We start from the raw sequence: 24,491 nt of genomic DNA, 5'->3' as shown, positions 1-24,491 counted from the left end.
AGATTATTACACTTTTTCACAATATCAGCTTTTCTTAACTTGTACTGCCCTCTATATGCACAACTTTCACCCACTGCAAAACTATTCTCCCAATAACTCTGTTTTCATGTCAGGCAGTTGCATGATAGCATGCAAAAGAGCATGTAACAACTCTCCATCAATAGGATTTTGACAAATCCTAATACAGCTGACTCCTATGCAGCTTGGCTGAACTTCACTAAGACTGAGAAACATTGTTGAATATACAAGACTGTTTAGCAAGAGTGCTGTTGATTGGTTCAGTACTTAATGATTGTTTAGTTTCCATGGTAGGAATGCTGACAGGTTGATTGTTTTAAAAGTGTTAGATATGATAGGTTTCATTAAAAGGCTCAGTAAAAGTCGTGCATTGTGTACAGAGTTTAATTGTTGATGTTATCTTTCCTAAAGCCTCTAAGTTTTTTCTATGAATGTGTATTGTTACATCATAGTGTCTCATAGCTTAAGAGAAAGTTCTAGGCCTAATTTGGAAAATGTATGAATATAGGTGACCAAGTGTGTGCAAATAAAGAAAGTTCAGTCAGAAAACATTAAGTTTGTGAAAATGAAGTTAAACTACATAAGTGTTAGTTGAACCGTAATGGGCAATATTTAATGAGAGTTTCTCAGATTACAGAGAAAAAAATAATAAATCTGTCTTTTCAAAAATTGTTCAGTAGTAATTCAAATGGCCTATGTGGACTTTTGACACAAAGAAGAATTACTTAAAGCTCTGGACATGTGTATAGCAACCCATAAGGATAATGCAAGTGATTGAATAATAGTGCATGTGTGTTTTCATGTAGCATAGCTACATCAGGAGTTCTTTGTCCACCGAGGGAAACTGAACTCCTGATTTTAGCATTGTAAATCCATATACTTACTGCTGTACCAGGGAGAGATAGAAGAATAAAGAACAGTAATTCATTTTGTCAATTAGGTTCTGACGTAACTGATGGTTTGTTTCTTTGTATTAAATTTTTCGCAAAACTATACAAGGGATATCTGTGCTAGCCGTCCCTAACTTAGCAGTGAAAGAGGCAACTAATCATCATCAAACACCATCAACACTTAAGCTGCTCTGTTACCAAGGAATAGTGGGATTGACTGTCAATTTATAACGCTTTCACGGCTGAAAGGGTAAGCATGTTTGGTGTGATGGGAATTCGAACCCATGACCTTCAGATGAAGTCAAGTGCGTCAACCAACTGGACGAGCTAGGCCTATATATATGTTTAAAAATGTTTGTGCAATCATGTGAAGTAAAATGATATAATCACTTTCTAGAAAACAAGATATAAAAAGATAATATTTTACTTTGCACTGAATATTTTAAGATTGTTACATTAAACCTGTGATATACACTAAAAGTGATAACATATAAACTATAGTTTACTGTTAAAAACTAGTAGTTTTGTTAAACAGAAACACTCTTCATAGAAATATCTTTCTCTTTTATTACTTCAATAATTTGTTGAGAGACTACGGCACTTAATGTTTTTTAATTTCAAAAGAGCTCAATTGTCAGTGATCAAAATAAATAAATTTCTATATTACTCAATAATTATGTCAACTCAAACGTCGAAATGAAAATTAACATGCTGGGCCTTGAAATACCTGTGTGGGCTTTTGACAAGAAAAGAAAATTTAGAATTTTAGCCATAACTGTGATACCCCATTATGTAAAGAATTTTTTTACACTTGCTTGACTTGTTTTGAATATCTTATTTTAAATCAGGTAGATTGTCAGTTTATTTATCCCCAACAAGTCACAGACAAATACTGTAGAAGAATACCAACAAGGAGCTAAGGTTAGAAAGACAAAATTTCTCCAAGATTAAACACTAACTACCATTCACTGAAGATCAATCCATTACAATAAGCTAAAAGTGTTAAATATTTTTATTTCTTCAAATACATTTTCTTTTACAAGAATTTTTTTTAAAAATTAGTGATGCAGTAAATATTGTAATCAATGTTAACCTTGTCTATCGGTATAGTATCTTCATGCTATTTCATTGTTAAGAATAACAAATAAACATGTATTTTGTTCTATTATGGCACACATTTCCATATTCTTTATAGTGGTTTATAACCTATTTTTCAAGTACTTCAAATAAGTTTTTATCTCTAAGATTCCTGTAACCAATACAGCAAGATTAGATAAAATGGGTATGTGATTGTAGAAAAACTATTTTCATGTGATGTGAAAAAAAATATATTACATATTTTTGTTTTTGTGACATTAAAGTTATTAATACTATAATAAAATTGTTTATACATTTGAAGTAAAGATTCCTACCCTTTGAATACACATTTTCATGGTCTCTTGTTGAAAACTTGGCAAATGACTAAGCTGATGGCATGCAATCTCTCTCTGTATGCTGAAAATTAAATATTTAAATACAGATATTACAAGTTCCTAAAAATATTTAACCTCCAACTCAATACTACTATTGATAATTACATCCAAATGAAGCAAAATGAGTAAACAAAATCATGAAGAACAACTGCATTAAAAACAGCCTCTGATTAATTATATTAGGTTGAGGAATAATTCGTGAGCGTTTTTAAATAATTTCATTCAAGCATTACATGCAAGACTATACAATACTTCAATGCATGAACACATTACACTCAAAACATTTATTATGATACTTTATTTCATGTAATACATAGGTATATAGTATGCATTGTTTTAAATGAAATTGCAAGAAATTAAATGCAAAACGCAGATGGTGTTGTAAATGCTCAATTTTGTCCACTTGACATTCCATTTAATGAGCTGAAAATGAAAGCAAACATTAAAGACATATGAAAATCAAACACACCATCTATTAGAGCAAAAAATTATCTACCAAATGACATGAAATATTTTGCGAAAGCGTTTCATTTATGAATATATTTTTTTAACTTGAAAAAACGCTCACAAATTATTCCTCAACCCAATATTATAACCATAAATTTTAAGCCGTAAACAAAACACATTAAAATTAAACAAAATATACGCTGCATATTTTTAAAAAGATCCTACAGTACAAGCTTAAACACAGGATTATAAATTGTGTCCTACATTTTGGAGGTGGCTGAAAAAGTAGGACCCACATTGCAGTGGGGATACACCATCGATCAGTCTTAACCTCCATTTCGCTAGTCTCACATAAGAAGATTAGATATTTAGAAACTGGAGAGAGAGATGTGGGTGCTCAAGCACACAATGTCCCACATCTATATCACCTTTCACTGCTTGCAGTGAGTTGTGAGAAGGTGACTGCTCTCCCAAGTTAAAATGAGAAAAAAAGAAACCCATAAAAACATGAAATATAAAATGAAAAATGAAAATAAGGTATAACCACTTGGGGTAAATAAGATAAAACTTCTCTTGAAGTTAGCATTCCTGCCCCCAGTATGGTAGAGGCACTAATTAACATGACATCAGTGAAGTAATAGTTTACTGTGATTTTCATGTTTTTATATGCAGCTTAAGGTGAGCATCTGCATAACGTAGTGCCAAGTATTACATGACCTTATTTTTTAATGAAAAATAATTTTTAGTAGAATCTCTCTTCAAGCATATATATAATATTATATATTTATAATATATATAAAGAATACATATATAGAATCAGGTTAAAAGATAAAGTCAAACCACTAAGTACTCATCAGTTTTTATAAAATTACTGTAAACAAGGTTGTTTACTCTGAATGAGATGCTGACAAATCATCCTCGTCTTCATCAATAAATTTCCAAGGTTCAGACTCTGGCATTGGTGAGGTGCTACAATAGGACACTGTATGCACAGTTTTATCCGATTCTACCAGTTCCTCCATTTCAGGATGTAAAGTCAAGCACAACACATCAAGTGTTATCTGAAGATCATCCAGATCAATATTGGAGCCAGGCTCCTCTAATGAAGAAATTACTTCCCCTAAAGAATAAACACATTATCTCTAAGTCTTTCCATGTATTCCTATCAAATCTTTCACACTAAAAACAAAATACAATTCTATTATGTCCTGCTTCTCTTTAATCATGACTACTAATAACATCAGTTATGAAGCTACTGTATTAAAACACCACATACCCAATGCACAAAAACTATAAAAATTACACAAATGAACTAATAAAATGAGAAACATGAATGGGTAATAAAAAACTTTAAAGTAAGTTTAAACAGTAAATAAATGTACTTGCCTTGAACTGGATTCCTCATCACGAGTTTGAAGTTAAAATTTTACTTTACAATGTTGACACATTAAAATGATACAGGTCACAGTTAGGTTCAAGCTATGGCTTATGCATTAATATTCTACACTGTCATTTTCAAGCATACTTATATTAGTTGATTTCAAGAGGATTTGAAGTTCTTCATTTAAATTTAGTATTTGGGTGAGGCTAAGTGAATAAAGTTATGGAAATAAATATAACAACATTGGGAAACAATGTTTTACCTGAAAAATTTGATTCAAGTAAACTTAAGAGCTTATTTAGGTCTACGAACTTACAACAGGCTGAACTATAATGGCAGTATACGATGATATAAACGCACATTAGTACTTGGGGTAAATCTTTTGCAAAACACCTGGATAACATAATGCACATAAACTATTAATGAACGTTAATGAAATCTTTATCCAAATGCTCTGTAGCATGTTAGGCTATTACTTACAAAAACACAAAATTGTAGAATACAGTATCTTACCAAGACAGGTGGGCAGAGATTTTAAAGAACAATTTCCAACATTACGGTTTGTTCGTACTGAGCATGTCAAATGAACAAAAAGTGGTGGAATAGAAACTCCTTCATTCTGCCGAATATTCTTCTCATCTTCATCTTCAAGTGAAGATAAGGCAGACTGCCTACCAATACTTGTGTCCTCTGACAAACTGCTAGCTTCTTCACAAGAAGGTGGTGCTTCACTCTCTTTAGGTGGAAAATCTAAAGTTATGAAAATTATTCTAAGATCACAAAGAAACAGGATAACTTCCATAAATATTTATATTTCACAATAACAACTCACATTGAAAGTATTCATACACTTACCTATTTTCCTTTATAATATAATCAAAACATCAAATATAAATCACATTATATATTCATTTTTATTGATAAATAATGTACAGTATCTCTTCAGGTGAATAAAAAAAAATTAAAGTAAAAATACTGTAAATTGCAATTCTCTTTATTACTTAAAGAACACTTATCTACCTACCAAAAATAAAACTTTAAAGGGTAAAAATGCGGTAAGTAATACTTCACTTGCTCGAAAGAACTTCACACAATTCTTACTAACAGTAAATATACAAGGGGAGAGGGGGGATATGGTAGTCTTGTGGTTTATTTTAATATTAACATTGCATTTAAATTGAACACATCAAAAGTATTACTACGCAGTTTTACACAGTTGGCTCTGTCGAAATTTCAAGTTTGTTTTCTTAATTTTACACAAAACCACAAAACTTTCAGCGTCAGCAGTCTCTAATTTTGAAGACATTGGCTACAAAGTAGGCAAATATTCAACACAACCCATCAGAAACTTTTGGGCTACTATTTTACCAATGATTAATGGGAATGACCATCACATTAAAATACCTCATGGCTTAAAGATCAAGCATATTCAGCGACAGATGGCAAGTGGGGTACTATAACCATACGGCTAAATTTTATGATTGAGAAAAGCAATTCCATAATATGTCACAAATGAAATAAAGCTTTCTACATTGATATAAACAGTAGCTAACTTAGTAGTGAAAAAATAAAACAAACATGTAATACATAACTTTAAAAACTCCAAATAACTTCACTACTTTCATCATTAAATACAGGAACAATTCATATTCTAGGACACGTACATGTAATGCAGTTATTTCCATATATACAATAGCAAAAACTGAACAGCAAGTTTGTTTGTACAAGCTTTCATAAAAACAATGTCATGTTTCTTGCTATTCAGAAACGTCCATTTTACCTAAGAAGTTTTTAAAATAAATTTTTCATGCACGATAAGTTCAATCTTTACCATTATCAGAGCAAGTATAGACCAAATTCAATTAGATGTCGAGAAAGTTTTTCAAATATGTGAAATGGAATAATATAAAACTGAATTAGCTCTTACTAATTTTTTTTTTCATACTTTGAAATGTATTGAAGTTCAAAAGATACTGACAGTATATGTTTTTAGGCTATTGAAAGTCATTTTTAGACTACTTAGTGGTACCTCAAATATAAGTTACATACAATTATATTTCATACTTATGCTTTAAAACATTCATAGTGAACTACAAAAATAAATCACACCATTCAGTTCTTGATCAGGCACAAATCTAACATGTTCCATCTGAGAATCTGCCTCTGTTTCACTCCTCTCTGCATTTTCATTATCATCTGATTGTTCATTTATACCTCCAGCCACATCATTATATTCCACCTTGAATAAATTTCAAAGAAAATTAATGGAAAATAAAAATTCTTTATGATTAAATTATACATTTCATTTTACATTGCACATAATAATATTCAAAACCAATTAATTAAAAGCAAACACTGAAGTCAAAACAACAAAAGCTAGCTTTAATAAATTTGAATTAACTGTCAAATCAATAAAAAATTCCCTAATTTATGAAATGCCTCTGCTTATTTGTGGGCACTGAATAAAGTATATTTTAATCAAAAACAAAACTCATTTTGGAGCAAAGCTATACTGAATATTCACAACCTTAGCTTCATGACTACCAAACAATAGCTTGTCATTGTCTTGCAAACTTTTTACTCATACTTCTAAACTTTTGTTTTATGAAACAATTTGTAAAAAGAAAATGAAAATTATAATTACAGGTAATGAAGCTCACAGTTTCTAGCAAAAAAAAATTTTCAAACAAAGAGTAATAAATACCTTGAATCTACAAATTACAGAAGTGTAGCCTCATGAGGTTAACCTGATCTCACTCAAATTATACATTTTCTTATTATCTTAGCTCAATAAAACTGTAATGTTACCTGGTGCACCTGCTGTTCTGAAAAGAAAAAAAAAAAAAAGTCTGGAAGTGAGGGAATGGGATGAAAGAAAGTCTGAAAGACTTTGGTGAATTTCTGTTTAATGCTTGAATGAAGTTGTTGGAGAGGTTCACAAGGATGATGGCGTTGTAGAAGGTCCAAAGGAAAATTTTTCCTCCAACTAGGAAACAACAGGGTAGAAAAATAAAAATACGAGATCATACTCGGATACAGAATGCTCCAATGATAAATATCATCAAAAACGAGCACAATTTTTTCTTTGCTTCTCAAATAATGTAAATTAACCTTCAACATGCTATTTTTTAAAAAACAATTATTTGTAGTACACATGTATCTACAATATTCTAGTACCACATAAGGAATTTGAAGATATTTAAGAGGAATTAATTTATTTTCACAAGTAAACAAAACTGCATAATACAGAGTAGTCACTTAACTTTTCCCTACTTTTCTATATATTAATTTATTGCATCTTACAAATACTAACAAAGTGAAATCTGATGCACATATACAGCAATTTAATTTCACAAAATAACAAAAATAAAAGACTGACCATAGGGGTTTAAATTATTAATTTACAAGAATAAGACAAATAAATATAATTTCTTTGGTCATATTATACATTTCATTCATGTCTCCTGAACAATGAATAATACTTTAGATTTTCTGGGGCAAATTATTTCACACACTAGCAAGTTTGATAATTTATTTTGGCTTCCTTATTCATCAGTTTAATTTTGGTTGAGAGTTGTTTCTATTTCAGCTTACTTCAACCAGGAACTATTATAACATGCATTTCAAACAATTTTATGTAGTTCTAAAGTTCACATTACAGTTAAGAGATTGGATTTTGTGCAACTGGACTTTTACATGCAAATACTGCTAAAGCACTAAATTTTAATAAAAATTGTACATCACATTTTATGTATAATAATGGATGTTGCAATAAAATGTAGACTTCAGCATCTTCAGATAAAATTTTAAGAAAAGTTTCCTTCACATCTAATACAAGAGTGTACAATTTTACTAAAATTTTCATTAAGTCCAAAAATGAACTTTTGTATCCTGAAGTTCAAATAACAAAAATATGCAAGATAATGCTTAGAACCCTCTAAAAGACTTCACAACATTGTATACATTTTAACCCATTGTTTCTACAGCTCTGAAAAATTCTTTAAAATAGTCCCTACTCTCAACACAATATAAAGCTGGGATGCACAGACATATTATATACATGTGCAAACATAAGAACCTATCTAACCACATAAATAACTTACAAAACTTCCACATACAAAATGTACTACAAGAAGCATCAATCAAGATTTACAAGTTTTAATAATTTAATTACATGGGTGCAGTCAATTTGTTGAGATCAGGTATTAATTATCACACTTAGACTGTTTAACAAAATAAGAAGAGTATTCACAACACAATACAATTAGAACTAATACATAACAAACTACATAAACTTCCAATGTGGAATGAGCATGATGTGATTTGAATGCAAACTTCAAGAAATTACTTATTATTCTCTGTTATTTATTTTTATAATTATCTTATTTCCCATTCCCTTACATTATTTCCTTTTCCTGGTTTATTAGGGATAACCACCCTAGCACAAATAGTTGCAAATATTAAATTGTATTTTTGATATATGCATGTCTATCAACTGGTTGGGAATTCTCTATAATGAACTAAACAAGTGCTAAACATGTCACCCATTGCACCATGACTTGCAACTGCAGCGACAAGCCACTGCTTTAACATTGCATGCATATATTATCAATATAAAGTGCAATCAACATTGGTATATTCTCAAAGATTACATAAATTCAATTTTTAATGTTAATGCTTCCTTTGTCAGCATTAACAATAATTTTTGTGGACACCATCTTTTGACTTGGGTAGTTTTGTACATATAAAATCAAAAAAGTAAAGAATAAAAGATCAAGTTATAATACAAAAAAAGTTTAAAGCATAGATCTAAGGCCTTATTGGCCCTCAGAATGAATTTTAAATGCTTTTCTGTGAGAACATTTCTTCTTCTCAACCTTACTTTTAGTCATGTGGTTTGAAAATGATGTTTTGTAAAATAATTACTGTTTTTAATGTTGTAACTTTTTTCTTCAGTTTAGTTGTTTAATTTCAATCTTGTTCCATGACTGAATTTACTTTGTACATGCACATCTTTAATACCTATAAATGGCTTATTGTGGGTGATAACTCACAAATTTACATGGTACCCTAATTTTGTTTCACATATTTAATTACACACCTTTCTCCTTCTGGTATCATACTGGCATCTCCACCTTTCTTGTGTGTATCCTGCTCCAAAACAATTTTGTTGGAACTCTTTTCAAATGACTTGCAAGTCTCTTCCATAGACATTTTGACCTTAAAGTCTTTTACATGCCCACAGATCATCTGCAAAAAATGAGTAATATCCACTTCTAGTAGGTTTTCCTGGCAGATTCCATCCACAACTGCTTCAACATCTTGTTTTTCAAGGTGGTAGCCTTGATGAAGACACCTAGGTAAATCAGCAAAACAAACAAAACATGAATTAAAAGTCTGCATAATCTTCAACTAAAAGTGTTTTTAAGCTGTGTATTTGTATTTTAGCATGCATATTAGTTTAATTGACAATGAAATAGTATTCTAAACATTAATTTTAAGTTTCACGTACATATAAATGATATTTTGCTCAGATTCCGTCATATATATATTTTACTTAATAAAAATTAGCAAACCAAACCATACCTGAACAATGCATAAACAAAGCTCTTTGAAAACGCAGCTTCAACAAGATTACAGTGCCGTTTAAGGTATAATTTATCAGAATATGTTTCTCCTTCCTCTGACCTACATTCTGGTGATGGTTGTTTAGAGTTTTGGCTCTGTTGTGACTCACAATATGAAAAGCCTATGCTTTCTGCCTCACTGTATGAGCTATCAATCTTAAAGGTCATGTCTTGGTAAATATCTTGGTACTTTTTAAAGTCTTCTTCATAAACAAGTTGGTTAATAACTGATCCAAGATGGCAATCATAGATGTAGACTGGTAATATGACAAAACCATATGGGTGATTTGTGGAAGTATTTTCATGTTTATTATCTTTCATTATGTGTTCAACAGGGGATGGGAGAGTTGCACCATCTACCAATTCATTTTTACCTTGAACATCCTCTTTGGTTTCTCCATCCTGAAAAACCTTGCAAGTTTCATTTTCTCTCTGTGATGATGGACTATTTGCATCAACAACCTTTTCAACATGTCTCACAGATCTTACATTCAAGCAATTTTCATCTGTTTCCAATTTAGTTAAAACAAGCTTCTTTAGGTCTTTGTAAGAAGCAGGAATTACAGTAAGTAACACATGGTTTGGTGAAGCATACTTTGCAAAACATCTCCAGTTCACTATATTTTCATCATCATAATCGTCTTTCAAGATATGTTTCCCATTCTGATAGTTATGTTTTAACATTGGTGAAATGTCTTTACTACCTCCTTTAACAAAGATGTCTGTGCCACACTGGTAGAGAAAAGGTATGCTAGGTGCTTTTGGATTCCTTTCTCTTTCAAATATTTTCCTACGAAGTTGTTCAATTTCTCTTGGTCCCAAAATAATTTCTCTATCATGAATCTTATTTAGATTTTCCATAAGAAAGTGAAACAATTTTATATTGGAAACGTCTTTCTCTTCAGTATTAACATCACCTGGTCTGTTAATATCTAAAGAAAGAAAAAAACAAAATTGACATAAAACCAATAAGAGCAAAACAAGATTAGATATATAACACCCAACATCAAGGATCCTTTATTTACATTTGAACAACACTACATTTATTTGCACACACAAAACAAGCTTATCTTGTGATTTGTTTGGTGATAACTCAAATCCTGAAAATGAAAGCTTGTTTGGTTGTTACTAAATGCACACCTGCACAATGGGTCTTTTACACTCTATCCATCACAAGAACTGAATTTCCAAGTTTTAACATTAAGCTATCCAGCATACCACTGAGCCACCAAGAGACAGATTTGATCATGTCATTATTGGGCTGCAAAATGTGTAACAACATTCTCTCCAACTTTCAGAATGGCATAATAGGGTCCATCTAAAATGGTGATTGATACTGACTCTCAACAGGGGTTGAGTCCATATGACCCTGTAATCACTTGTACTCATTACAGACTTGGTAGACTTTTAGTAAACATTACAAGTCTTGCCACTGAAAAATCTGATTTTTAGTGAAGTATTTTTACTAATACTTGTCCATAAAAATATTAATTTATTTTAACTAGTTCAAAAATATTAAATTTAATTTGCATAAAATTTAAAATCTCTTAAATAGATATACAAATTTGTTTCAGTAAAACTTTGTATTTTCTTTGTTAATACTTTCACTAGATGATTCTTCAGCCTATAGAAACTCAAATATAATGAGAAGAAAAATTGTAAAATCAGAAATGAGTGATTGTTTCCTTTTTTCATGAAGTTTCAAAGTACTTACCCCAAGAGTTTCAACTGCTAAACATATCCCATATATATTTTGTGTTTATTTTACTGTGAAAATATAAAGTTGAGCTGCGAGTTAAATTTTATTTACAGTGAATTTCAAGTTAGACTGTTTACTTGTAACCATAAGGACACCAAGAACACAATATTGGACTTAGCAGCTCATGTTTCCTACAACACTTACAAAAGGAATTTCCCAGCATAATAAAATTACAATTAGAACATATGAAAATGCTTCAAAGTTGGGATGCTCCAGCAAACATTGTAGGTTTTGAGCAGGGCCTATCCAATGATATTGCAGACATTTCAATACTACTGGACATCCATTTGATATGCGTGAAATGTTGCAGCATAAGCAAGACATTACTTGGACACATTCTAATGAAATTTACTATGCTCTTTCACTTTCACCACAGTTATTTTCCAACCAACAGAAACTGAGGTTATATTACCAACTTTTAGATTTGTTTTTGTTATTGGTTTAGAAAGTCTTGTAAGCAGTCTTCTCTAAAAAGCACTCTACCTTCTTCCAACTTGCAATCAAAGTTTGTAAAACACTTTTCTTTGGTCATTACATCAAAGAGATCATATTTAATACACATGCAGAATATTTATTCAATAAGTTTAATACACATCTGTTAATCAAAATTCAGAGTATTTGTTTCTGTATCTTAGCACATCATATACTCCTGCAATGTTATACAAATTATATTCACCAATTTAAAAAAAATGTTTTATTCTTCTAGAAATGGAATCTCAAACATCAGTGAGAAAGAGATATAGCATCTTCTAAATGTGACATTCTCATCTGAAGTTGAAGTTTCAGCTAATGTTCAAATGGCTCTGACAGAATCACTACAAAATCAGATGGCAACTGTATAAATTATGTAAAGGGAAAAAATACTCTTTCTGTTGGTTATAAACAGAAGTTAAAGAGTAGTATGTGGGACTAAATAAGAACTTTTAAAAGATGTGTGAGAAACCACTCTATGATTTTATAAGATAACTACTTTTTGTGAATCTGCAAAAGGAGGGAAATTCTTATTTCATATTTAGCTTGTATGTATTTCAAATTAGCATTTCTAATTAGTTGGCTACTTGTAGATGTTGGATGGTGGGCATAATAAAATATTAACTGAGCAATAAGACAACTAGACATGTGACACACAAAAATCAATATTTAACTTTTTTCTTTACATTTCCTTTTAAATTAAGAAATTAATATATGTTAATGAAATTGGCATCAAAACATAGCTTATAATCTATATTTTAGTATTTTATATATGTAGTAAAAATGTTGCTTAATAAAATTTTGAAATAATGCTCCAAAATTTGACTAGTACACTTTGACCCACTTGGGGAAAAAAGGTTAAACATGTACTTTTGTAGTCACTTATTCGAAGACATTCTTTGTAACAATTTATCAACAACATATATGAAAGGGAATACACATTTCACTACAAACTAATGAGAATACCAACTGTTGTTGATACATCAAGACAAAGACATACTGATAAATTGCAAAAACATATGATCATGTCTCAAATAGTCAACTTCTTCAACACCACAAAGGATCTGACATATTCAACTATATCATATGAAGAACACTACAAAATATTGTCACATGATGTCTGAGTGTTAACATTTTCTCACTTTGAAAATGTATTTCTGATAGGTACTTATCTTCCTCCCCTCACCTAAATCTTTCTTAATCCTGGTCTGCCATTTAAGCATTGCTAAAAAAATATTTTGCAAAACTGCACCAATTCATAATACCATTTCAGAATATGTGCTGATAATGCAACTACTTTTCATCAAGCATACTGTACTATCTATACTGATACAACTCGCTCCCTCAACTATTCAAGAACAATCCTAACTTTTGAAAATTGTGCAGGCACAAACTATAAAACCCAAGAACCTCAGTGAGAGGAAGGGTGTAAAAGTAGATGAGAGAATATAAGTAGTTACTGGGAGTATGTTTTCAGATTAAGAAAATGTTAGATTCTGAAACATTACAACCTTCCTTTCACACAAAGCTGGAATCGTACATTGCCAAGTTGGAAGGGCCAGTGAAGGTACATAAATCATACACCAAACTGAAATCAACTGCACTGAAAGAACAGGTATACTAGAATATGAAAAGAAAGTGTACTAATGGGATACAACACTATTTCTGGAACAGGAATAAATAGTGATATAATTGGGTCTAAACTGAATTGACAGGCACAATAAAAGATGTATTGCACTAAATCACTGTAGGAAGTACTGGATAACTATGACAAGATACAGTAAGGAGTTGACAAAATTAGGAAGGCTTGTGTGTATGCAATGTTAAAGAAAGTGCCTTTGGTTACATTTGTTTATGCCAAGTGTCGTCAATCTGGAAAAAACATCCAGTGGAAACACCTCATATAAGATTTAGCAATAAAAAAATTGTCAGGGTGAAGTGCCCTGGACATGTAGGATTGTAAGAATCTTCATAACTAGACCTCTGTCCACATCAATTATAAGAAACAAGATGCAATACCAAACATAGTGATAGTGAGTTGTATCATGATGCTAGTAAATGAGCTAGAGAAAAACAGCAATAAGTAGCTAGGGCTTAAAAAGCTCAAAATGTATTTGGATAGGCCAAGTGCAGTTTGCCCAAGCAAAAAACATCCAGCAGTACCTTGCATAAGAAACATATGATCAACAAATGTGATCTGCTCAGTCAGAAACATCCAGGAGAAGCATCTTGGATACTGAATATTATTGTACAATTCATTATTTTGTACTATAACCATAAGAAAAACTACAGCTCTCTTTTTCACTTAGTGGATACACATGGGCTAGAAAGTGGTTTTCCAATACCCACTCGAGAGAAAATCTTTATGACCTACCACTCTGGCAAGTTAGAACCAGAAGTGGTAAGGACTCCCATTCTCCACATGAAGAAACGTGGCAAAGAATATGCATTGAGGAAGCCAGAAGAACAACACACTGAGGACAGTGCAATGGGTGTCCATAATTCCCTATTTGAAAAGCAGATAAGGCCTGATTGCAGAAATCAGTGGGGATGAACAGAAAAAACAACATACATACATTATGAGAGAGAGAGAGATACATATACAAGCTGCCAGTAGTTTTACAGACTTACAGAAACACCCCATATCAAGAGTGACCATTATATAATTATTGAATTCTAGTGCAAGTATAATATGGAGCACATCTGACCATATAAGACCTGTCAGCACGTGAGATCCTTAAATACATTATGTATCAACTAAAAATACATATGAAAAGTAATATTCTGATCTAGCACAGTCAAAGATGTGTAGAATCGTCACAGAAGGCAAACAATACCTATACTAGGTGATGCATATAACGTGCAACAAATGTATAGTGAAGGTGTTCACATTCCAGCCTGAATGATACCCTGCAAAGACTGGCAAACAGATAAAAGAGATAGTTATATGATGATCTGGGGGAGAAGAAACATTGTGCTATAGGTGACCTTCTATGAACAAATCAGAATAAGCAATCATACAAGTTGATAAACTTAACCAGTGAGTACAATGGGGACACAGGGAATCCTTAGAATAAATAGACAGAAATAACAACATGAATGGAGGTAGTATGGACCACACAACATCTTATGGAACAAATTGGACAAAGAAGTTTATTTGGAACCAAAGGACAGTAACAAGTAAGAAATGAAAGAGAAGGAAACAGGAGAGAAGGCAAAAAGGCCAAACCACCTGCCTGGGCAAACAGATGTCAAGGAAAGAAAGGTCTCATAAGGATGGAGGATAACATAAGAGGAATGATAAAGTATGCAAGAAACATCAATGGCATAAATATTAGAATAATGATGACCACAAGTAAGGAAGAGAGACATGGTACATGTAGCAATGGATTCCAATAGACAACTGGACAGCACATGAAGTACAAAGTTGAGATCCAATATGCCAAAACAAAATAACAGGGGGCAGACAAGAATAGAACAAAAAATGAGGGAAATAATATGGGATGAGAGTCTTCTGTAAACAGGAGAATCTCAAGGTGTTTGACAGGGTAGCCCTATAACTATGAACAGTTGATACAAACAAACCCTGATCAAAGGCAAAGAACTGGTAAACAAGATATACAAAAGGACAGGAAGGATGAAAGCCACAACAAATAAACCAAAATCTGAAGAAAACCACTCTCTCTCTCTTTATAGACAAGGAGAAAGAAAAAATGGAATGGAAAAGGAAAGATGCTATATGATGAGCAAGTCCATGCTGATGCAAGGAACTAGTCAAAAGCCACATGAACAAGTGGAATTCAGTGACAATGGTATGAACTATATCTGATTGCAATTGTCAGAGGAGAGACTGAGACAAAGGAAAGGCCAGGGGATGTTCCTCCAGTAAAGGCCAAAGTAGAGGGAACCATGTCTGAGCAGGCCAATACAGAGTAGTGAGAAAGAAATAAGTTGCCGTCTGGATAAGGGGAGAAAGACGCTGAAGAAGAGTCTGATCTGAGTACAGATACGTAAGTGAAGACTACTAGGTAGTGCTAGTAGGCCCAGTGAAGAAGATTCATATTCTGAAAACGGAGATCTAAATTTACTTACTCCTTGCTTAGTGATATAGCTGACAACAGTGGAATAATCAGTTTGAACCACAACCACCTGGCCCCTCAGGAGCAGGAGGAAATAATACAGAGTCCAATAAACTGCAAAACGTTCCAGGATATAATATATCAAATGGAAAGAAGTCTCCTCAATAAACAACCAACCAGAAATCTCTTGGGAATTGAGGAAAGCTCCTCCCACCCAATCCACCAAAGAAACATTATTCCACTTCATAAAAAAAACCTGAAGTGAGAGATAATACTCCATGGTAAAGCACAGTGACTTCAGTTAAAAAGTTCACTGGGACAATTCTATAACAGGTCTCCAAACATCTGTCTTTTGAGGGACAACAATTAGATGAGAGTTAAACTCAAGTGGAATGAGTGCCACCCATTTGGCAGCCCCTTTGTGTAGTAAATCTTGAACAGACCAATCTTTGAAGAAAAATGATCCCAAAGAGGAGGAAAGAAGGAAGGAAGGAAGGAAATGGATGTGGGGAGGAGGCAGAACTATAGGTAGAAACCTTCAGACAGAACTCAGAGCCCACAGAATTGTCATGAAGTGCAGCAATATAAGTTAACATAAATTAATAAACAACATTTGACATACAAAACCATTAAGGAACTTACATGTTAAAAAACAATTATCAAACTTACAAGTCCACTAAAAAAAAAGATAAAGGACACAATAGAAAAACACTATCTTGGAGGAAAAGACAACAAGTTAATAATAAGAAAATTTGACTCAAGCCTAATCCCCAACTGGATGCAGCTAGTAGTAATGAAAAAGGAAATTACAACTTAACCCTTTTACTACAGGCTCAGTATAATATACACAAGTGTACACATTTGCAAATGTCAAGTATTTATGCTCACTTTTGACTCAACGTTCATATCTTCACAAAATTAGGTAGGTATTTAGTAAAGATTACAAGTATTTTGTATACAAAGAATCAGATTTGTTTTTAATGAAATATTTATGCTAAAGATTTGTTTGTGGAAATAGAGTCTGTTTTGTTACTAGTCTGACTACAAAGTTATTTGATGTTATGCTTTAAAAATATATTCTTCATCCCCAAAATCTCAAATATTACTTGAGTAATCTCTAAAACCTCCTAATTTTCAAATGTTTATTTTCAGCAAGACTTTATATATTTTATCTTTCTTTAATCTAACAATATGGGGTCTGTAACTTAACTAACGTATAAACATCATAAATAATTAGAAAAAATATAATGTATGCTTTTCTCCTGTCAGAATGACTACATGAAAGTATAATTGTTTAGTCTAAGTAGCTTAAGCCTCATAACAATTCTTCCCCCATTATATTGACCTTCCAGTTATGCCTAGATAGCATTATACAACTTGCATTGATACAGTGCATGTATACTCATGTTACTGTATCCAACAGTACAAAAACTGACCTGTCTTGGTTGTGTTTTAGTGGAAAGTATTTTGTAATATACAGTTACATTTAAATTATTATACTTACGTATATACTACACAAATACATATTATTGCTATTTTACAAGTAAATCAAGGAATTATCTTCTCTTTACAACCTTTGTACTTGGTTGCTGCTGGACATGGGTTGCTAAGCCTTTTAAAATCTTATAAATAACTGCACCAATACCATAGAATTCCACTATAATTTATTAAGCTTAGCAATTAAGATTTATTTAAATTTTAAAAAATATGAAACTTCAATCAGATTAAAGACACAACCTACCTCCTTGAAAACTTAGACAGAAAGAACATCTTAGCTTTTTTACAGATTAAAATGGCTAAGAAAACCAATCTGAGGGGGGGCATTCTAAGCTGTTGAATGGTTATTCACATGTCATATACTGTAGTAAGAGTATATAAAAAACAGTTTAAAAAATATAAAGAGTTGAATGGGGCCACCATGTTTGATTCATTACAGAAGCCATATTTTAGGAAAATAAAAAGATACGAGGTCCTTATTTTGATATTCTAGCTTATCAGTATTAGTCATTTGAGTTCCTAATTTGTATGAAACTATAGATTTAGTATTTTGACATCAAATATTAATTTTAAATGGTGTTGCATTTAACATAACCACATGACTCACTAAAATCTATATTTAGGCATGTTCTTCTAATATTCACTTTTAAATTTAGAAAGTAAATCATATGTAATGTTAAAGTTTGAATTATAATCTACAATATGATTCCAACTTAATAACATAAATTCAAAAATGGTAGTTTAATAACATCTTGAATGCAAGTAAACAAATGAGATGACATTGCCTTTAAGCCCTGATATGTCACGTAACGGTTAACTAACATAACCAGTGAAAGGAAATATAAATGAGGAACCAATTCACCCAGAAAACTTATCAAACGTTACTATTACTAAACAATAACTATCATGCAAAACCTGTATATATATCAAAAATTAAACAAAGTAATAATCAAACTAAATGCAAATTTAAAGTTCAGTAACTGAAGCAATAAAAGAAAAAAATCTGACTTTTGAAACAGAAGAAAATTTGAACAGAGAAGATATGAAAAATTTAAATAATCATGTGAAAAAGTTAGGTTAATCAACAAAGGCTCATAAATTCACTAAACTTGGGCATACCTACTGCAAATAAGAAATACTGAAAATCTTACCATAGATCTTCAAGGAAAAAGTATAATAACTAACCAAGTATATTATATGGAAGCACAGTAACATGTGAAAAGTTTCATCACAAGAAAGTTCCATTCAGTAATTACATCCTTCCTCCAAAAGATCATAATATAAAAGGAAGAAATTATTGGCTGAATATAAGACACACTCCCTACAAACTAAAGTTTGTACTTCACCAGTAGACAATGTCAACCTTATGACCTGGGTAATCATGTCAGAACCATTATCACCTTTCTCATCAATTTCATTATCTGCCATATGAAATCTCAGATTGACATGAACATTTCCAAAGCAAACAAGTAAAAACAATGGAAATCAAATACAAAAAGTCAAAACTTCAAATTGAAACTAATATAAAATTTGTGATCAAGCACAATCAATATTTCATAGTCTCATAAACAATGAGTTAAAACACATCAACACACTAGAGTGCCAATGGAGAAAGTAAAAATTATTCTAGAATAGTAGAGTATAAATGGCACAGTACGATTGGTGGGGAGTAGTCATATGATTAGCACACATTCTGAAATGGCACACAACTTTAGCAGTATAAAGAAAGGTGCACTGTAACTTTTTTTTTTTTAAGCAATGCTTAAAGGGCAAACCAGGATTGCAACAGCTTTGGGCAAGAAGGGGTAGTACAATTTTTGAAATAAGTCCCACGAAATGCAAATAACAAACCATGCCTTAATTGGTACCTTACACAAATTGTGGTCAAGTAATGACTTGGAAGTGTGGTCTGATAAGTTGCATTTACACTACTGTGTACAAACAATGAAGAAAATAAGATAAAGCAATTGACTGAATTTATGTTGTTATACCAGAGCAAGTCAGGGGAAGTATGAGATATTCTCATGGTAAAAAGAAAAGGATTCTCCTTCTTTCAGAAAAGTTGGTAATCACCAGAATGTTTATGAACACTGTTCATCATACACTGCTACATTTTCACCATGATGAACAATAACTTTTCCAAGATATTCTAACAAAAAATTCTCATTTAAAGAGCAAATTAATTATTTAATTCATCTTTCTTGAGCAATTACCAAACCTTAAATCAATTAAGAATACACAGGATAAATCTGAATACTACATTTGCCACCCTAATCCAATGGTGACACCTTTGAATCAAATGAAAATTGCATCATTCAATGAATGCATTAAAATATGACTTTTCAACATCTTCAGGAACACATGCTACTTAAAAGTCCAGGCAATTATCCTAACAAAATGTGGCCAAACATGACATTAGACAGTAATGTAAGTAAAATAAACAATCATTATACAGTAACTGTAATTAAGAGAACAACTCTTATGCACAATTTTAAAAACACACTAAAAGAGATCATTAAATAATGCTTCTACTTGAATTTTTTCATATTTCCTTGTAGTATACGTACAAAATACATACATACATGTTTGTATACGTTTATGTAAATGTACATGTTAATTATAATAAAATAAGAGAAAATCAGTCAGATGATACATTTAACTACTTAATCCTGATGATTCACTTTACAATTTTTATATGGAAGTTTTACCGTTGCTTTCAGTCCAAAAGTAACTGTATGATTAAAAAAAATCATAAAATACACAGGTTATCACTTTATATAAATTGCACTTAAGACTGTTTTGTAAACAACTATTTATCTATGTTTTCTCAAAATCATAGAAAACAAAAGATAAAGTATGGCAAAAACCTACTTATTACACAAGAGCAAATAATTTGGGTTACCATATTTCTTAGGTTATCCATGCTGACAATCTTCACTAAAAAGATTTTTAATAATGACAGTCAACTTACAGGATCTCAAATAAACATTTCTATACAAGTATAGTTAACATATCTATCATTTTAAAGTGTTTACTTAAATACTTAAAAAATTTTTTAGAACTTAACTTTGTTTGAAAACAAATACCCAAATTACTAAACACTATCACTTTTAACAAGTATCTAAACACATTTTTAAAAAAATGCAACTAAAACAAACCATAGGTACCTTGCATAATTTAGAAACAAAAATAAATTATCATTTGTATGAAACATTTATTCTGCATTGCACTGATCAAAAATGGAAACAAGACATCAAATAATAAAAGAAAAGAACTTAACTTATAACATTAATAACTTCAACCTACCTTGAATAAATGTGGAAAACAGAAGTTCTGCTTGCTGACATTTGGGAAGTAAATTCAACAAGTCAAAACTAAAAGGCACCTGAGTAATAGTTGGTTCATATTTGTGGTTTAAGATTGAAGTCTGGGATAGCATAACATCTGGAGTGGACCTTGCTCCTGAGAGGATGGAATTCTGTTGGTCTGCTTTACTCGAACAAGTTGAGGAATTCAACTTGAGAGGTTCTGACGTTGGAGAAGGAACTTTCATATTCTGGCACATCAAGCACAAATGTTCAAAAGTAATCAAGGCTGAGATGCACTCCAGATCGACTAAATGAAACTGAACATACAAAAATTTATTTTAAAATCATATTCCTCCATAAAAATTTAAGAATTCATTAATAACTTAAGCTAATCCAAAGTAGGTTGAAAAGAGAGTATTATATGAAGCTGATAAAATACATACATTGTAAACTAAGCCTAATGTGGAGTAATAGCAATTAGTTGGGAAGGCTAATCATTAAAGCAAATCAATTGCATAAAACCATGCAGACACTCCCAGCTTCCAGCCAAAAACCCAGATTTACCCATAAAGTAGTGATAGCATCTGAGAACATTTATGTCTTTGACTGAAAACTAATCCAAACTATGTTATTATCTACATTTTATAAACAGGCTAAAAATGTTATAAGGTATAATAATGATGATTAGAACATGAACATAATTTTGGCAAAGTGCATAAAAAATTATGCATTTAAATAGGTAAAATACATTATGAACAAAACAATATCTTAATTCATAATGATCACAATTGCAGAGAATTATCATTATGGCATTATTGCAGTTTAAAATAATTTTGCTGCAATATCAAATGCTATAGTTATAACTACTATTTTACAAAAAAAAATTACAAGATCAATTGTTTCATATTGTTATGATCATGCAGTGGCTGGTTGGAAGCTGGTTAGGAATAAAAATCAATCATTGCATACTATTTATCAATACTACAAAATTTACAATAATTATTTTCCGAGCTCAACAAAACTAATGGTTAGTGATGTCGAGAAACCTACTTGTTGAGAAATTTATATGCAAAAACAGCTCGTTTGGGTTGAGAATATATTTTACATAGAAGAACAAACAACATTTCGACTTTCTTCGGTCATTGTCAGGTTCACAAAGAAAGAAAGAGGTAACCGGAAGCTGACCACATGTTGGAAACGGGTTGTGTAACTGAGTGTCGGAATGTAGAGGGCGGTGTTAGATGTTTGAATATATAATTTTATTTATTTTATTATATTAATATAGGAATAAAGGCATTCCTTTATATTGGTTTATTTTGGGTTTAAGTTGTTGTATCAGTAAGGCTTCTTTAATTTTGCGTTTGTTTATGTTTGTTTTTTTATTTAGTATTTGAGTGCTTTCTATGGTTATGTTGTGTTTATTTGACATGCAGTGTTCGAAAACGTGTGAAGGTGACTTTTTATGTTCTTTGAATCTGGTTTCCATTTTTCTACTTGTTTCTCCAATATAGAAATTGTGGCAGTTATCACATTGCATTTTGTAAATAATGTTAGTGTGGTGTTTGTCAGTGTAGTTTCTACATAGTATAGACCTCAGTTTTGTGCCTGGTTTTTGAATAAATTTGGTATTAACTGGAATGTCATATTTTGTTACTAGATTTTGCCAAATGTTGGTTATTTGTCTGCTGATGTCAGGAATATATGGTATACAGCAGTATATGGTTTCGTGATTTTTTGATTCGTGAGATATATTTACTTTTGTTGGTTGATTTTGCTTTCTGTCTAGGTGTGTGCATATAATATTTTCTATGGTTTGTGGAGGAAACTTATTGATGTTGATGAAGTATTGTTTTATTTTGTCTAATTCATCGTTAATTTTATCTGGTGAGCATAGTTTTATGGCTGTGTTTATTTTTTTCTCACTATGTTGAGTTTTTGTTTTGTTTCATGTGCTGAGTCCCAAGGAATGTATAGTCAAGCAATCAAATATCATTTCTTAACCTCAAAATTAGAAAGCAATCAAATATCATTTCTTAACCTCAAAATTACAAGAACCGACACACAATTCAAAACAGAAATCCACCGAAAAATCACCCATACTGGACTATACATTCCTTGGGACTCAGCACATGAAACAAAACAAAAACTCAACATACTAAGAAACCAAATAAACACAGCTATAAAACTATGCTCACCAGATAAAATTAACAATGAATTGGACAAAATAAAACAATACTTCATCAACATCAATAAGTTTCCTCCACAAACCGTAGAAAACATACCTAGACAGAAAGAAAAATCAACCAACTAAAGTAAATATATCTTACGAATCGAAAAATCACGAAACCATATACTGCTGTATACCATATATTCCTGACATCAGCAAACAAATAACCAACATTTGGCAAAAATTAGCAACAAAATATGACATTCCAGTTAATACCAAATTTATTCAAAAACCAGGCACAAAACTGAGGTCTATACTATGTAAAAACTACACTGACAAACACCACACCAACATTATTTACAAAATACAATGTGATAACTGCCACGACTTCTATATTGGAGAAACAAGTAGAAAAATGGAAACCAGATTCAAAGAACATAAAAAGTCACCTTCACACGTTTTCGAACACTGCAAGTCAAATAAACACAACCATAGAAAACACTCAAATACTAAATAAAGAAACAAACATAAACAAATGCAAAATTAAAGAAGCCTTACTTATACAACAACTTAAACCCAAAATAAACCAATATAAAGGAACGCCTTTATACCTATATAAATAAAATAAAATAAATAAAATTATATATTCAAACATCTAACACCGCCCTCTACATTCCGACACTCAGTTACACAACCCCTTTCAAACATGTGGTCAGCTTCCGGTCAGTTACCTCTTTCTTTGTGAACCTGACGATGACCGAAGAAGGTCGAAACGTTATTCGCTCTTCTATGTAAAATAGTTTCTCAACCCAAACGAGCCGTTTTTGCATATAAAAAACTAATGGTTTTTGATAGATTTTAACTAATCGCAGTTAATCACTGCTATTACGTATGAAGTGAATCTTTACCATCAACAAATTATTTTGGGGAAGATCTACAATAATAAATTGTTACAAAATTAAAGTATTCATTACAATACATTGTATATTCCAATGAAAAAATTCTAACAAAACTCTCAGCACCCAACAATCAGCTGAAAATGGAAGGAAACAACCCATAAACTGAACTAAATGGGTCCTATTGACTAAGCCTATAGAATGATGACTACCAAGACTGACAGTACTGAAATCTGTGAGAATTGGAAAGCCAGATTGAAACAGAGTATTAAAAAGTGGTAATACAGAGTAGAAGGAAGTAGAAGGGCAGAAGACAGAAAGAGGCAAGGAAGCATGGAAGAGAAGAAAAGGAAAAACACTGGTAAATAACACCAACATGCAACTCTGGAATAAGAAACACTCCAGTAAAATCACGCTCAAAAATGAAAGGAGTCAGACAAATTTCAGTAATAAAAACTCTAGCAATAGATCAACCACAT

At 31.5% G+C, this 24,491-nt stretch overlaps 1 protein-coding gene across 1 annotated transcript in view; it reads right to left on the bottom strand.

Annotated features, from left to right (window-relative positions):
• LOC143233166 (KICSTOR complex protein SZT2-like) overlaps positions 1-24,491 on the bottom strand; it is a 211,072-nt gene that overhangs the window by 83,194 nt on the left and 103,387 nt on the right. Inside the window, exons 24-31 of the mRNA XM_076469126.1 lie at positions 20,948-21,266; positions 9,795-10,767; positions 9,310-9,564; positions 7,017-7,194; positions 6,318-6,447; positions 4,689-4,958; positions 3,719-3,947; positions 2,321-2,402 (exon numbers count right to left, since the gene is read on the bottom strand). Of these exons, the coding sequence (XP_076325241.1) occupies positions 2,321-2,402; positions 3,719-3,947; positions 4,689-4,958; positions 6,318-6,447; positions 7,017-7,194; positions 9,310-9,564; positions 9,795-10,767; positions 20,948-21,266 (2,436 nt within the window). The remainder of the gene's footprint in view (positions 1-2,320; positions 2,403-3,718; positions 3,948-4,688; positions 4,959-6,317; positions 6,448-7,016; positions 7,195-9,309; positions 9,565-9,794; positions 10,768-20,947; positions 21,267-24,491) is intronic.

This window comes from Tachypleus tridentatus, chromosome 1 (assembly GCF_004210375.1).
Source record: "Tachypleus tridentatus isolate NWPU-2018 chromosome 1, ASM421037v1, whole genome shotgun sequence".
NCBI classification, from domain to species: Eukaryota; Metazoa; Arthropoda; class Merostomata; order Xiphosura; family Limulidae; genus Tachypleus; species Tachypleus tridentatus.
This window is presented reverse-complemented; position numbering and strand designations above follow the sequence as displayed.